Source organism: Diplotaxodon limnothrissa, linkage group LG14, assembly GCF_057381915.1.
Source record: "Diplotaxodon limnothrissa isolate DT_005_m linkage group LG14, D_limnothrissa_male_GT1.1, whole genome shotgun sequence".
Lineage (NCBI taxonomy): Eukaryota > Metazoa > Chordata > Actinopteri > Cichliformes > Cichlidae > Diplotaxodon > Diplotaxodon limnothrissa.
In genome coordinates this window covers 24,356,502-24,371,678 of record NC_140609.1, presented here as the reverse complement: position 1 = coordinate 24,371,678, position 15,177 = coordinate 24,356,502, and the positions used below count along the sequence as shown (strand labels likewise).

The 15,177-nt window shown below is 40.0% G+C and overlaps 1 protein-coding gene across 1 annotated transcript in view; it reads left to right on the top strand.

Annotated features, from left to right (window-relative positions):
* The window catches only part of prkd2 (protein kinase D2), a 30,896-nt gene extending 22,406 nt beyond the window's left edge, over nucleotides 1-8,490 (top strand). The window contains exons 6-19 of the mRNA XM_085370466.1: nucleotides 29-100; nucleotides 293-310; nucleotides 457-616; nucleotides 721-832; nucleotides 1,512-1,589; nucleotides 1,680-1,998; nucleotides 2,127-2,179; nucleotides 2,270-2,342; nucleotides 3,015-3,121; nucleotides 4,605-4,766; nucleotides 5,011-5,109; nucleotides 5,511-5,778; nucleotides 6,198-6,283; nucleotides 6,924-8,490. Of these exons, the coding sequence (XP_085226592.1) occupies nucleotides 29-100; nucleotides 293-310; nucleotides 457-616; nucleotides 721-832; nucleotides 1,512-1,589; nucleotides 1,680-1,998; nucleotides 2,127-2,179; nucleotides 2,270-2,342; nucleotides 3,015-3,121; nucleotides 4,605-4,766; nucleotides 5,011-5,109; nucleotides 5,511-5,778; nucleotides 6,198-6,283; nucleotides 6,924-7,148 (1,832 nt within the window). The 3' untranslated portion in view covers nucleotides 7,149-8,490. The remainder of the gene's footprint in view (nucleotides 1-28; nucleotides 101-292; nucleotides 311-456; nucleotides 617-720; nucleotides 833-1,511; nucleotides 1,590-1,679; nucleotides 1,999-2,126; nucleotides 2,180-2,269; nucleotides 2,343-3,014; nucleotides 3,122-4,604; nucleotides 4,767-5,010; nucleotides 5,110-5,510; nucleotides 5,779-6,197; nucleotides 6,284-6,923) is intronic.
* Nucleotides 8,491-15,177: the final 6,687 nt, after the last annotated feature.

Genomic DNA, 15,177 nt, shown 5'->3' with positions numbered 1-15,177 from the left:
ACCTAAACTGTTTCTGCAATCTTCTCAGATTGTAAGTTCAACTGCCACAAACGATGTGCATACAAAGTTCCTAATGACTGCCTTGGCGAGACCATTGGAGGTGAGTAAAGATGAATGTATTAGCTTTTGTGGTGTGTGTGTGTGTGTGTGTGTGTGTGTGTGTGTATTACTCTGTTAACCCTGCATGGATTTGATAGCATGTGTTTCCATTGTCAGAATTAGATTACTTGAGAGTATAACACTTTATCTAACAGCTCTGAAACTCACTATACTAATCTTTTTATCTTCTCAGAAAACAGAAGTAACTCTGGTAAGTATTCTTGGTGTTGGTTTGCAACAAAGTGAACTAGCTTCTGTAGCATTTTAGAATTAGACGAATGGTAATAGCATTTGTTTCATAGTATATTTAAGGCTAAGCTGCACTTAAACCCTTCTCTTGTTTGTTTTTTGGCTCAGACATGTTGAGTCCCACTGCGGACCCCGAGGTTCCAATGGACTTTAGCAGCGAGTATGACGGCTCTGACAAGTCTTCAATAGATGACTCGGACGAGGCCTGCAGCATCCCTGGTTCCTTTTCACCTGACAACAATCAGGACGGAACTAATGGAGATCAAAGGTGTGAGATGTTTTGGATAAGAATATTATAGACAGACTGATAGAAATGTAATTAAACTCATATTTTACCTGCTGACTACCTTAATGCTGTCCTTTTCCTTCTAGTGTTTACATCCCTTTAATGAGGGTGGTACAGTCTGTGAGACAAACAACCCGTCGATCCAGCACAGCTATAAAGGAAGGGTGGATGGTTCACTACAGCAATAAAGACACACTGGTAAAAACACTACCCATGATTCCTGTACTGCCTTCTTTCTAAAAACTATACATGAACCACTCTGAAATTCTGCTAGTAGTGGAACACTTGGAGACTTAAATTAATTTATTGTAGATGCATGAACTCACTTTCTTCACTTTCTCTTCTATGATTTATGGCAGTAAATTCCTTCTAGACATCTATTTTTTCTGTCTAGCAGCTTGTTGTGCAGCCATTTCCACCTTGATGAGGTGCCCGCTTTCATGCACTTTATTGCTTTCTTTTCTGTAATATTTCTGTGTATGAGGCTGAAGCACTCAGCAGATATAATAATTTCAACCTAAAATCCATTTCCTGCCTTCTTTCTCTTAAGATCTAAAATCTATATTTGACTTTCTAGGGCAATTTATTTACCTTTTCATTACTTGTTTTGTTTTGTTTTTTCCTTGTTTTTTTTCCCCCTCACTGGCTGAACTAACACTCTTCGTTCACTTTTTCTTTCTCTCGATTCCCACCTGTTCATCTGGTAGCTTAAATTCCTTTTCATCCTTCTTCTCCTTTGGCATTTGGTGACATCCCCTTTCATTCCTGAAATTTACCCCCCCGCTCCATGCCCCATCCTTTATACTCTGTCCTCGCCACACCACGCTCATTTTTGTTGTCCCATCCCAACATCTCACCCTACTCCAACCCCCAACAGAGAAAGAGGCACTACTGGCGTCTGGACTGTAAGTGCATCATCCTTTTCCAGAATAACACCTCCAACAAATACTACAAGGTAACGACAGCTTTTGTCTTAACAAGCTAAGATTCATTTAAAGTCTGCAGCCCTTTTCTTTTGCTAACCCGTTCATTCATCCACCTGCAGGAGATCCCTCTTTCTGAGATCCTGGAGTTGCGTCCTGCTTCTAACTTCAGTCTCGTCTCCCAAGGCACCAATCCCCACTGCTTTGAGCTTATCACAGCCACTATGTGCTACTTTGTAGGGGAGGATCCCAACACCCTCCCCTCTGTGACCCAAAGCCACCCCCAGACTGTCCCACAGACACCTCCCTCCCCAAGCCAGGTGGCGCCCAACAGTGGCATTGGACGTGAGGTGGCAAAAGCATGGGAGAGCGCCATTCGACAGGCCCTTATGCCAGTCATCTTTCAGGACGCACCGCCAGCTGCGGGGAACATGCCTCACAGTAAGTTGAGAAACAGGTTGATGAAATTGTTTTGTGGAAGATTGTATTGCCAAGATGAAAAGACATAATTTAGAACTATTACACTGCATAACCTATGCTTTGTTCCTATCACTGTTTTTCTTTTCCAGGACAAGCTTCTGTCAGCATATCTGTGTCCAACAGTCAAATCCAAGAGAATGTGGTATGACTTGTGGTCTAATTAAGTAACTTCTGTCAATATTGACATCAATTATACATTAAGCATTATGCATGAAATATTGCATCCCTACAGGATATTGGCACAGTGTACCAGATTTTTGCTGATGAAGTGCTTGGATCTGGGCAATTTGGAGTAGTGTATGGAGGTATGGAGACCTACATCCGACAATGGAATTGATCAGTCCATTGATTTGATGGTTAAAGTGCTTTGCTGAAAGCAGTGGTGTCTAAAGTTTGAAGCTAACAAGAAGCAAGATTGTATTTCACAACCTCTGTGTATCATGCACTGTGCTAAAATGTGTTTTTAGAGTTGACCTGATTTGACACATAATAGGCTGTTTACAGGTTTTAAGGAGTGTTTTAGTCAGTTTTCACAAGTGATGTTTCTCATGCCAGCATTAGTCCAGAGTAAGTGTTAGAAAATGGAATAAAAATCTGGGTGTGTAGAGATAGATGTATATGTATCACAAGTTAGCATTTTAATTGTTAAAGTTCATGTCAATATAGTTAGAAAAGACTGAACAAGTATGATGTGCTAGGAAGGGATGCCAGGGTAAAACTGTATAAAAAAAGAACAAAGCACCGCCGCTTAGGTTTGCAAAGTTGCATCTAAGCAAACCACAAGAAATCTGGAACAATGTCCATTAGACGGACAAAGCCAAAGAGAAGATGTTTGGCCATAATACTCAGCACCATGTTTGGCGATAACCAAACACGGCAACAAATTGCCACAATGATGTGCATGGAGTATATATGTATGTATATTCAGTTTACTGTCACAATGTAAACAATCTGTTACTTGCACAAACTCCCTTCAGGAAAGCACAGGAAGACGGGGAGAGACGTGGCCGTCAAAGTCATCGACAAGCTTCGTTTTCCAACCAAGCAAGAGAGCCAACTGAGGAATGAGGTGGCCATCCTGCAGGTAAACGCACGCATTTCACTGGACTTTCTCTCAGAAGAAATTATGTTAATGATTACGTCTAAAAGTGTCTGTGCAGGTTCTTAATCGTTCAGATCATGGTCGTCTAAGAAGCTTGAAAAGAAAGCGACTGCACTTCTCATCCAAGAAGCATTTTGTGCTAAAACCATTATTAATCATGTGAGTCATTAAATGAGCCAAGGTGTGGAAAAAAAGGCAGAGGTCATTGCTAGCAGAGGTTTCGGGTAAACCCACTGTGAGACCTTGCCAAGAGGTCATATGTCCTATTGAGGTCACAGTCAGCCACCTAAAATACAGTCTTGACATTCTTTCCCAAGCACCTCAGCCCGCACTCACAACCTGCGTTAGGTGATCTCAACAGGTCACGTGATACTGTGGTTTTACCTGAAACATCTGGTGGAAATGACCCATGCCTTTTTTACTTTATCTTTTTTTACACCTTGGCTAATGTGATGACTCACACGATTAAAAGTGGGTCAAAGACTCTTAAGAGACGACCCCCACTAGGGTTTAAATACCTGGGACTCTCCACCGTTTGGTTTTAGAACTAAAGAAGCATTTTGGATGAAATGTGACAAGTCTCCACAAAACTTAATCCAAATGCTTTCTTTCCAAGCTCATTATGCCTGAAAGAAAGTAAAAAACCATTTGTAATATTAAAAACTACCATTAAACACAGTGAGACAGTAATAATGTAATAGTAATCTGTGCTTTGTAGTATCACAATAACCAGATTTTAATCTACACTATTAAAAAAGCTCAGTTTTGCTTATTTAAATGATTAATTTCTAATTATTTTACCTCGCAGTCATTGACAGTATTTAAATAAGTAGTACTGTTTCTCCTTTCCTTATGTGATTGCAACTTCTGAAACGAGCAAAAATGAAAGTTTGCATATAGAATTCAACTAAATGACACGACTGTATAAAACCATTTAACATTTTCATTCATGCCAAATATGTGACAGGGAAAGACTTCACATTAACAACGTCTGTTTAAAATATATATTTTTGAAAAATAACAACGTATGTTTGATTTCACCTTCTTGGGCGGCAGACTTTTTTCCCCAGCAGATGGAGGTAGTGGTGCACTAGTCAGTCTGAACTTCCCCCTGCAGCTCGGCATTTTACACAAATGCAGTTATGCAGTCATTATTATTTATGGAACATATGTCATATGTGTGACTTCTGCGGAATACTTATATTGTTTGCCAAAACAGAGTTTATAAATTTTCTGTTCTCTGCTTCCTTCTCCTGTGGTTTACTGTCTGGTTGTCACGGTCTGGTCCTTTCTGTTTATCCCCTCCTGTGATGTTCTTCCTGTATTGCCCAATTTATATTTGCTTCTTAGATTCACACTCTATCACAGTTTATTTCTGGTATTTCATCTTTTTACACACAACATATTTTTTCTTATCGTCCGCCTTCTCCCCACACTCCCCTCACCCTTCTGTTGTTTCTCTCAGAGTTTACGTCATCTGGGCATTGTAAACCTGGAGTGTATGTTTGAAACCCCAGAGAAAGTGTTTGTGGTCATGGAGAAACTACACGGTGACATGCTGGAGATGATTCTCTCCAGCGAAAAAGGCAGATTGCCCGAGAGGCTCACAAAGTTCCTCATCACGCAGGTGTGTATGCATTTTCAAATAAGTCCCATAGCGGTAGAGAGTGGGTAGTAGAGACCCACAAGACTAAAATGGCATTCTGATGCTGCAGTGTTTCGCTGCATGCTTCCTCTGCTGTCATGATGAACATTTACTGAACCTTACATTTCTGCATATTCTAAAACGAAGCTTTGCTGTGTTTGATTTTGTTTCGGATCATCTTGCTCCCGTGGTTTTGGGTATGCACATGACGTCGGTGTGCATGCAGATTCTTGCAGCTCTGAGGCACCTGCACTTTAAGAACATTGTTCACTGTGACCTAAAACCTGAAAATGTGCTACTTGCCTCTGCCGATCCCTCCCCACAGGTAAAAACACACACACACACACACACACACACACACACACACACACACACACACACACACACACACACACACACACAGATGGATTTCCCAAATCTGAGCTGAGGAAAGTAACAGACACTTGCTAATGGCGTTTTGGTTACATGAGTCCTGTTTCTGTTTCTTTCTCTTAACATTCTTTCTCATAACCGTTCAGCTATCTTAGTGAGGACCTTCATTGACATAATGGTTTTCCTAGCACAAAGATAGCTAGACAGGAACACGCACACACGCACTTGCCCAACCAGCTCGTTTGCAACACATGTGGTTTCTGCACTTGCTCATATACATTTCCTGCCATTTTGTTATTTTACCAGATGCCTCGCAGTCATGTGTCTCTGTTCTTGACTGTTTTCTTCTCTCAGGTGAAGTTGTGTGATTTTGGCTTTGCCCGTATCATTGGAGAGAAGTCATTCCGCCGTTCAGTGGTTGGCACACCTGCCTATCTGGCTCCAGAAGTTCTGTTAAACCAGGGCTATAACCGCTCACTAGACATGTGGTCAGTCGGCGTCATTATGTACGTCAGCCTCAGCGGGACATTCCCATTCAATGAAGATGAAGATATCAATGACCAGATCCACAACGCAGCCTTTATGTATCCTCCTAATCCCTGGAAGCAGATCTCCAGTGATGGTAATCTCAGAGAGGGAATCAGCTAGAGGAGATTTCTCCTGTTAAACACAACCGTGAGATGGACGTTGATGTACACTTACAATACCTGCAAAAGCTATTGGATTGGTTTTTGTAATCAATATATAAAATTGTTATTTAACATCACCTTTGCCTAGTAGTGGAGAAAAAAATAAAACGTATGAGTGCATATGAGAAAGGGCAGCAAAGAGTGACTAGTACTGAATGTTGTTTTCAGAATGCAACCAATCTGATCTGTGATAAGTTGTACTTCAGTTTTACCACAACTAAAGTCGGGTTTAGTGTCTAGACAAATAAGGTATGATAAACAGATGACAACTCTGATGGTTTCTGTGTGCTTGCGTGTGTGTGAGTGAGAGGTGGTTTGATTTTTATTGAAAAACATGTGTTTGTGTTTCCAGCTATTGACCTGATCAACAACCTGCTGCAAGTTAAGATGAGGAAACGCTACAGTGTAGATAAAAGTCTCAGCCACGCATACTTACAGGTACTATATTAATGAACTGCTCACAGGCACACATTAGAATGAATGTTCCACTCTATCGTTCCTACAATTTTTTTTTATCCGTTATTATTTGCTATTAAACATACAAGAAAAAGCCCCCTTTTCTGTGGTAAATGCTAGTAACTGTAGTTTCTGAGCAGCAATTTAAGTCCTTAAAATTGCTTCAATAAAATTTGTTGCTTTTAAAGAAAATTGCAACAATAAAGCCGAGGTCTATGCACACAAATCCGAGCGTTGAAATGTCAGCTCAAGACCGGAGGTTTTTAACTTTATTGAAAACATAACAGAAAGGGGATTAGTTAAAGAAATTGTGTTTTCTTTGACTGCACAGCTCTTAAATGCCTGCTTCAAAACAAAATGTTTAGCGGTGGAAAAGCAGGCTGCTATTGCTGTTGTTTTTTTTGTTGCCAGAATGTCACCGGATTAATTAATATTCATTGTCACGGTAGCCACGAGTGGGTTGAAGCATAATTTATCATTTCAGTGTCATTCTAGTTCTTATGTACACACATGCACATGTGCCCCCGCAAACAAATGCATTGGCACATGTATCGATCAAATCTTTGCGATTCCCGACACTCAGATTTCATCACCGTGTTTATTCCTGTTTGTCATTTCCCAGGACTATCAGACGTGGCTCGACCTGCGGGAACTGGAGACTAAGCTTGGGGAACGTTACATTACCCACGAGAGCGATGACAGCCGCTGGCAAATGTATGCCCGTGAACACACTCTGCCATACCCTGCTCACTTTGTGCCGCCTCCTCTGGCGCAGGCTTCCGATGACGAGGACGGCGGGGAGGATGCAGATATGCAAGGTCTCACAGAGAGGGTCAGCATACTCTGACCACAGAGAGGTGGAGGACTCACGCTCATTTAGGAAGGATGAAAGAAGCGGGGAGAAGGGGATGGTGGCCTTGTACTCTAAAAAGACACACTTGCAAAGAATCATGTGGTTTTTATAAAATAAAGTGTCTGACTGATTAGAGCTGCGTGAGAGCACTCGGTTTTACAGCTATAAATCCAATTTCTCTCCTCCAGCCCGAAGAAAACCTTTAAAGCATTTACTCTGCTCGTCTTGGTCCTCTTTCATCTTTTGAATTGTTGAATTTCTTTTATGATAAAGACTGCTCAACTCTATTTCACATTCCCTGTTCATCTGTTCAGGGTGCCTTTACAGATAAAAGGTGCGGAGTGAACCGTAAATCCGAATTTGTCAGAGGAATGAAAAACAGCATGTTCTTTCCCCCTGTCAGTGTAGTGTGCATCAGAGCAAACAAGGAAATGGCATTTTACCACAGGTGCAGATAAGAATCAAAGAATCAAACATTTTGCTATACAAACAGTAGTAAAACCCAGCCGAAACGTTACGAAATTAAAAGCAACGCGATGCTTCTTTTTTTTCTTTAATATATTATTTTAATGGGACTGACTGGAATTACAGAAAATTCAGTTCAATCTCTTTTCAGTGATGGAGCTCTTTACAGCAACAAAAGACTTCCTCTGTGCTGGTAATTACTGAAGTGAGTCCACTGAGAGAAGCCATCTATATTCACAAATGCATTCCCATAAATTCGTGTTCTATAGTGAAAACCAAAGGTATCGATCTGGCGACAGCAAATCCTCCAGTAATTACTGCAGGTTTGTGGCCACAATGGCCTTTTAGAAAATTATATGTAATTAAAGATGCCATTATGAGTTTAAATGAACTAGCGTGCGGGCAGTGTAATACTTCCACTCACCGGACAATTTTCAGTCGTGAGATTTCGTATATCGGTGACAGCTCTCTGTAGCTGCTGCTGAAAATTGCTTTTTATTGTGTTATCATTCGTTGTGAGCCATCTGAGGTCAAGCAGGTCACTGAAATGATTTGTACCGTTAATAATGAGCAGATAAATGAACGCATCTTTCAGCAAAAGCAGACATTCCCCTGTGATGTAAGTGTATGGGTGGACAGTGTGGGTCACTAAACTAGTTTGGACAACTTATCTTGTACAAGTATTGACTACCTTTCATGTCGATGTGTTACATGTTTCTGTGAAGTAGCATTATCTAGATTCATCATTGAACATACTGTAGTTACTGTTTTATGAATGTATAACCTGAAGCTTATATAGCTGTCAAATATGTGTAGACTGTGTATAACTTGTTTGAAGGATGATCCTGGCTTTTAGATAATACAAACCTCCTACAGCATTGCATTTGTCTTGGAAGTTTTATTTAACGTGACGTCCGTGCATGCTTAACTGGAACCTGCTCATTTTCACCTGCTTCCTGAGAAATTGCACACAGGCCTGAGCAGATACGGATTTAGTCCTAAAATATTTGTCAGCCATATACAGATTATTTGCTTTTTCCCTATAAATATATTTATAAAACAAGGGCCATTACTGTGCCTTAGATTGTCTATGGAAAAAGACGTGCTTCATTTAAAGCATAACAAAAGAATAAGGACGACTTGTTCTGCACCACTAGTTTTCTACTCACAGGCTGACAGGCTGTTATTTCTTTTACTCTCAAAAGAAGAGGAGATTTTTTCTCCTCCAAATATGCTGCTGGGTACTTTGGTACAGACGTAGGCAACATGGACTAAAGAATTATGATGGAATTGGAACCAGAGACACACAAAAAAGTACTCCCAGCTCTCAAAGCACAGACAGTGGGGTTTTTTTTTTGGTTTTTTTTTTTGGTGTTTTTTAACACCCCACAGTCTGAGTGGCACTCAAGAGGACCCTGTGGCAATGGAGGCAAAGACGCTGAATTTTTTTCCCATTGTGAAATGAGTACTCTTCACTCAGTTATACTGGTAGAAGTGCACCCTTGTTGCTCCTACCCTACACCCGTCGTCATTCTCAAACAATGCCAGATGATAGACTCTTCCTTTTTCCTCCCCTCCTTTTATTTCTTTCAAGTGTCAGTAACTTTCGTTCTATCTCATCAGCTTCAATCTTCCAGCCCATTGTTTTTGCACTGTCATGTAGAGCCCTCCACTTAGTAAGCAAAAGAGACAGGCCCAAACCTCCAGAGAGACGTACCTGGCACCAGAAATTACATTTCTATTGAGTTTTATCTGCGACAAGCAATATCAGTCTAGTTTGTTAGAGTAGGTGGAAGACAGCTTAAAAATATTTCTGTTTTCACTCAACGTTTCCACTGAAAGCAAAAAAGCAGTCGGGCATCCAGATTAATGACCTTGTGCTTCTTAAATGAAAGTGTTCTTTTCACCTGCAAGCACTAGGTTTAGCAGTCTACACACACACACACACACACACACACACACACACACACACACACACACACACACACACACACACACACACACACACACACACACACACACAGAGGAATAATTGATTGGCTTATTATTTAACAGAGTTAATAATCAGATGGCAGCAATCCAGTGCATTTTGGCCCATAGGACAACCTGTCAAAAGGAACATAAAAATGGGAAAGAATGTGACATAGTTGCTGGTCTGAAAGCGAGAACATATTCAGTGAGTGTCAGTTCTCTGCGTGAAAATAGCTTGTTGACGTCACAGGAGCATTGTCAATACAGTAACTCATATGACTGCTCGTTGTAGAAAAGGTATGCCGAACAGAATCTGACATGCACCTTAAATGCACCTTATGAAACTTAAAACTTAAAACTTAAACAGAAGACCACACAGAGTACCACTCCTATTAGCTAAGAACAGTAAACTGATGCTACAATTCACACTTCTTACCAAAACTGAATAATATAAGATTGGAAAATGTGCCTGCTTATGAGACTTTCTGCAGCAACATTCAAATGGTAGGGTCAGAATTGGGTATAAATGGCATGAAAGCATGGATCCAGCCCTCCTTTTATAAATTGGTCAGATTGCTGTTGGTGGTGAGGATATTTTCTTTGCTCACTTTAGGTCCCTCAGTACCAAATTCACATTTTTTTTAAACTACCTGAGTGCTATTGTCCACCATGCTTATTCATATATGACCACAGTGTATCATTTAGGAATGTATATTTCCCACCAACTGATGGCTGCCTCCAGCAGGATAACATACTGTCATAAAACTCAAATAATCTCAAACTGGGTTCTCATGATGGGTTCTCTGTACTCAAATGGCCTCTACAATCACCAGATTTGCATCCAGCAGAGCATCTTTGGAATGCGGTGGAACAGGAGATTCACATCATTGTTTGATGCTATCATGTCTGTATGGCTCGGAATTTCGGAGGAAAAATTCTAGCACCGTGTTAAATCTTTTATGGGGGCTTTGAAGGCAAAAGGGAGGCCAGTGCAGTGCTAGAAAATGTACCTAATAAGCTCAATGAGGGTATGTGACTGTTGTAAACAGTACATTCAGGTTTTTTTTTTTTCTGCTGTAGATTAATATAACACAAAATTGTCTGTCCATGTTTTGGTTGTGAATTAACGTGTAATCTTGTTCTCATTAGTGTGCTCTTTTGTCTTTACCACAGACAGTTTTCTTGAGAATTAGTTTGTGGTGCGATAGAGACGCGGAGGGTCCAGAGAGTGGCGTAATAAAGAAGCCATTTTAAATACACACTCATCACACCACAACTCTTCTCTACCCCTGCTTCCCCGTGTTTTTAAACACGGTGGGCGTGATTGCGGATGCCGTGCCGGTGCTTCCGCCTGGCACCGCCGACCACGCCTCACCACATAGTTCTTTTTGATTTTGTTTTTTTTAAACTAAGAAATATATTAACAATAATCGCAACTTGATACTTTATTAACATACTCAGAAGTGTAATGTGATCTTTGAACTTGTATTATATTAGTGTCGCTTCCATACGGAAAGAGCTACTGATTACTTATTTCCATAGCACGTTTTGTCATCTAAACCTCTGAGACCTCCCAGTGCTCATTTCTTGTCAGCTTTAGTGGAGTCTGTTTTGTTCTGCAGCTCTGCTTGGGGTGCATGCACATGCATGCCAATTGATTTTAGCCAGTGGGTGCAATTCCATTTTCTCTCAGGCTTGTTCAGAAGTTATCTGTATTAATGAAGTCTGTGGGAGAAAGTGCTGTTTTTCCACAAAAGGCAATTGGCCGTGTGCTCAAAAGGTTACCAGGAGTGTTCATAACTCAGAGAGTGTCATCTTATTTGAACTGCAACTACTCCTAGAACAATTGCAATTTGCACTCTCAGTTTATAGCTGCACCTCATCTGGAAAACACATCAGCTTTTCATTAAATACAAAAGAAAGTAGTGCACGTATGCGGAATTTCGAGATAATGCTACCCAATCAAAATAAGAACTGAACTCCAGAGTTTTCAGTCATTTCCACTTTCTTGTTATTTCATGCTTCTCGAGATAACGATCTGTGTAAACACTGAACACAAAGCCCACAAACCATCATTAGCTCTGGAAATGTTTTGTTTGTGATTGTGTAACATGATCACAAATTCTGATTGCACTTTCCTCCACTTGGTATGACTGCACAACCGATGACCTCCAGCTTGGCCATCAAGTACATTAAACGGCTATACCAGCTGCTGAGTTTGCCCCTGCACTTAGGCGTAATGCATTTTGAAAGGCAATAGATCAACTGTGTAGAGCAATTTGCAAAATTACAGAAAATTGCAGCGCATTTCCGGTTGTCATGTAGATGCATGACCAAAAAGGTACTAAATCTCTTTCTATATCACACCACTGTGTGATGCAACAAAAGCTAAACCCTAAGCTTAAAAACCACTGGGAGGTGTGAAATACTTGCAATCCTACCATTATCATAAAATGTCAATATCTGTATTTATATTACATACAAGACTGTTTTTCTAAAATGACATTTCCATAAATAATCTTTTAAATAGTTTTTATGGAAAATTTATGATGGCAAAATTCACTGTATGCCTACTGCTCTGTCTCATTAGTGCCCTCTGACTCTGCTTCATGTGACCGCAAGTTGGATGCTTGTTACCAAAAAACAGGCAGGTAAACCAACAAAATGATTTATTTTAAGGTGATAGAGGTGAAGCACACTATCATGTGAGGAAACAGTTACAAGAAACTGAAATGCACCAAACATATGCCCACTGCCTTGTCTTGTTCTCTTTTGCCAAAATAGCAAAGAATTTTCCATATATCAGTGTCATACTAAGGAATGAAAAAGGGAAGTTGACAAATTTAATATCCACATGCACAACTTTTAAAAAATATTCTCAGCACTTAAACTTTTTGGCATCACATTATTGGCACCTTGAGGTAGTCGTTAAAAAAGTGTAAAAGCCACAGCAGAAGTGACAGATAAACTTGTTCTGTATTTGAGTTTAAGAAAAAATAGGTTAGTAGCATAGGTAGGTAAAATAATACATCACCAACATGGCCTTAAATAGTATTTAGACACAATTAATGTGGTTGCTAAGTGATGTAAGCTCTGTAAGACTACATTACAGACAAAAAGCTGGATCTGTTAGAAATGACAGACAATAAAAGCCTGAATTCAACAGGAAAATGTACACATTCATGTAATGTTATTTAATCATTTGTTTATTAGAGAAGAAAAAAATTAAAAGAAAGAATACCAATAAAAAGAAAATTACTCATTCTTACTCATATTCTGCTGAAATGCAGTGACAAAAAGCTGAACTTATTGAACATGTGTGTGACATCAAAGCATTACAAAGGAAAGAAGAAACAATGCTTCAGGTGGTGGAAAATCAGAGTATCTGGAAATTCCCCTTTTGAGTATTTTATTTCCATACATTTATCGTTTCCGTTTCAATAATCGTCTACTTTCCTTTCCTTTTTCTTAACGTCATGTAAGGAATGTGTTCTTGCCGTCAACATTCACATCTGTACACTGATGGTCACTCAACGCATAACCAGAGCAACCTCAAGGTTTCGTCACAGACTCCATTTATAAACATGTGAACAGCCTCGACTGAGACCTACACGGTGCTGATACCCAGTGTTCACATCATCTGAAACAGAGCAACGTTCTTTATCTTCTTCGTGTTTTACAGTGACGTGATTGACACATTTTGGTTTTCTCGTACTGAACCAGACTGAAAGTGATCAGCCAAACTGAAAAAGACATTTAGACCAAAAAAAGGAGTGAATGACCCACTCATTAAGAACTACAACTACAATGATGCTATTTAAACACTCACTGTGATGTAAAAGGGGAAGACAGGAGCTATGCAGCTCCCGACCCATAAGTTACAAATTTCCCTTAAATCGGAGAGGAGGGGGAGGGGACTTTTTTCTGGTCTCATAAGAGCATTAACGCATGATTCATATCTTTTCTATAACCGTTTAATTTTTGCCCAGCCCTGAACACTTCCTGCACGCACGTGTGCAGAAGCAAACCTCCCTCCTCCTACGTGTGTCTTCCCCTTTCTGTACTTCGCCCTTCCACACTTCTTACTGACATTTCAGCTGTGGCTGTCAACGGGAACTAGCAACGAGAGCAAACTACACAGTACAGAGAAAAACAACCTCTTGCATCTGTAGCTATTGAACTGGCTGTTAATGATCTGGTTCATTTGAGATTATGAGGAACTGCAGTGGCTTGGCTGCATGTCAGCAGCTCTGAAAAGTCTCTTCTGAAGCTTTTTTTCTGATCTTCCTGGACTGAACTCTGCTGAACCTGAAGCAGGTCTGGAATGCGTCTAACACTCTTCACCCACTGGACAGCTTTCTACAAGATACAACTTTCTATCAACAAACAACAGGTGAGGTCATTCATTACTGACTGGAGTTCTGGAAACCAGATGAGGGAATTTATGTAAAACTTTTTATAAACTGCCCTAGAAAAGGACAAGTTCAAAGGTAACTTTTATTATGTTTGCCAAGTTCTTAAATGTAGTAATTTATTTTGAAACCGCACTTCATATGCTGGGCTTCTTTTTGTACCCAGTGGACTGTTGTCAAGGGAAAGATGGAATGCTTGAGGTGATGTGAGTAACCACTGCAAAAATAATTAGGTTTGAAATGTTGATTCTCTGGAGGGTTGAATGTTTTCTGTGATTCTCCCAGCGGTGGTCACCACAGCACGCTGGAGAGGGCAACAGAAAACTGCTCTGGAAGAAGAAACTGTGGACTGCTTTACCTTTGAAACACCACTTTGGTATGAGGGAGGCAAGTTAAAACGCATATTTCTTCTTTTTGTTTTAAAAGGGGGGCATCTGGCAATCACCACATCCCCCCTCTTTAGAGATAAGGCTAAAATGCTGCTCTCTTAACAATTCATAATGACAACCAGATTTACTTCAGCACATAATGCTAACAAACACATAGTTGGCTCAGATGGAAAAAACGAGTGAATCAAGCCCTGGCCAGCTGTGCAAAGTAGTCGTTTGTTTGGATTTGAAATGTACTGATAGAGACAGCAAAAGAACAAAAAGATGTATGCAAGAGGAAAAAAGAAAAAAAATATTGTTTTTAAGAAGGACCTGAACAGGACAAATGAACCATTACAGGCATTAGAGGTAAACGCTATCTTTGTAATAGGGGAATACCTGTTTGTCATTAGTCATAGTATCCTAAGTGGTGACTAACAACTGAAATATTTTAGAAAAGTTTTGATTTATGAGGAAAACTTTCCTATAATGCAGTCATGATAAGTCTCCCATTTTTTTTTTTAAATTTTATGAATAATCCATTAAATCAAACCCATTTCAAACACACCTGCACACAGGCACGTGCAGACACACATTATCGTTCTCTGAAGACGATCTGTCTCCAAATGGCTTCTCTATTATTGAGTTTTCTGGACGTTAATAGCATTAGATGCTTCCTGAGCCTATAAACACACCAGGGTCAAGCCTGGAAGAGAGAGAGGGAACAAAACAAAGAGAGGAAACAAATATCAGCAAAAGCCACAGAAATAACGAGCAAAGTTTGATCTCCTAATGCTTAAATTTTAT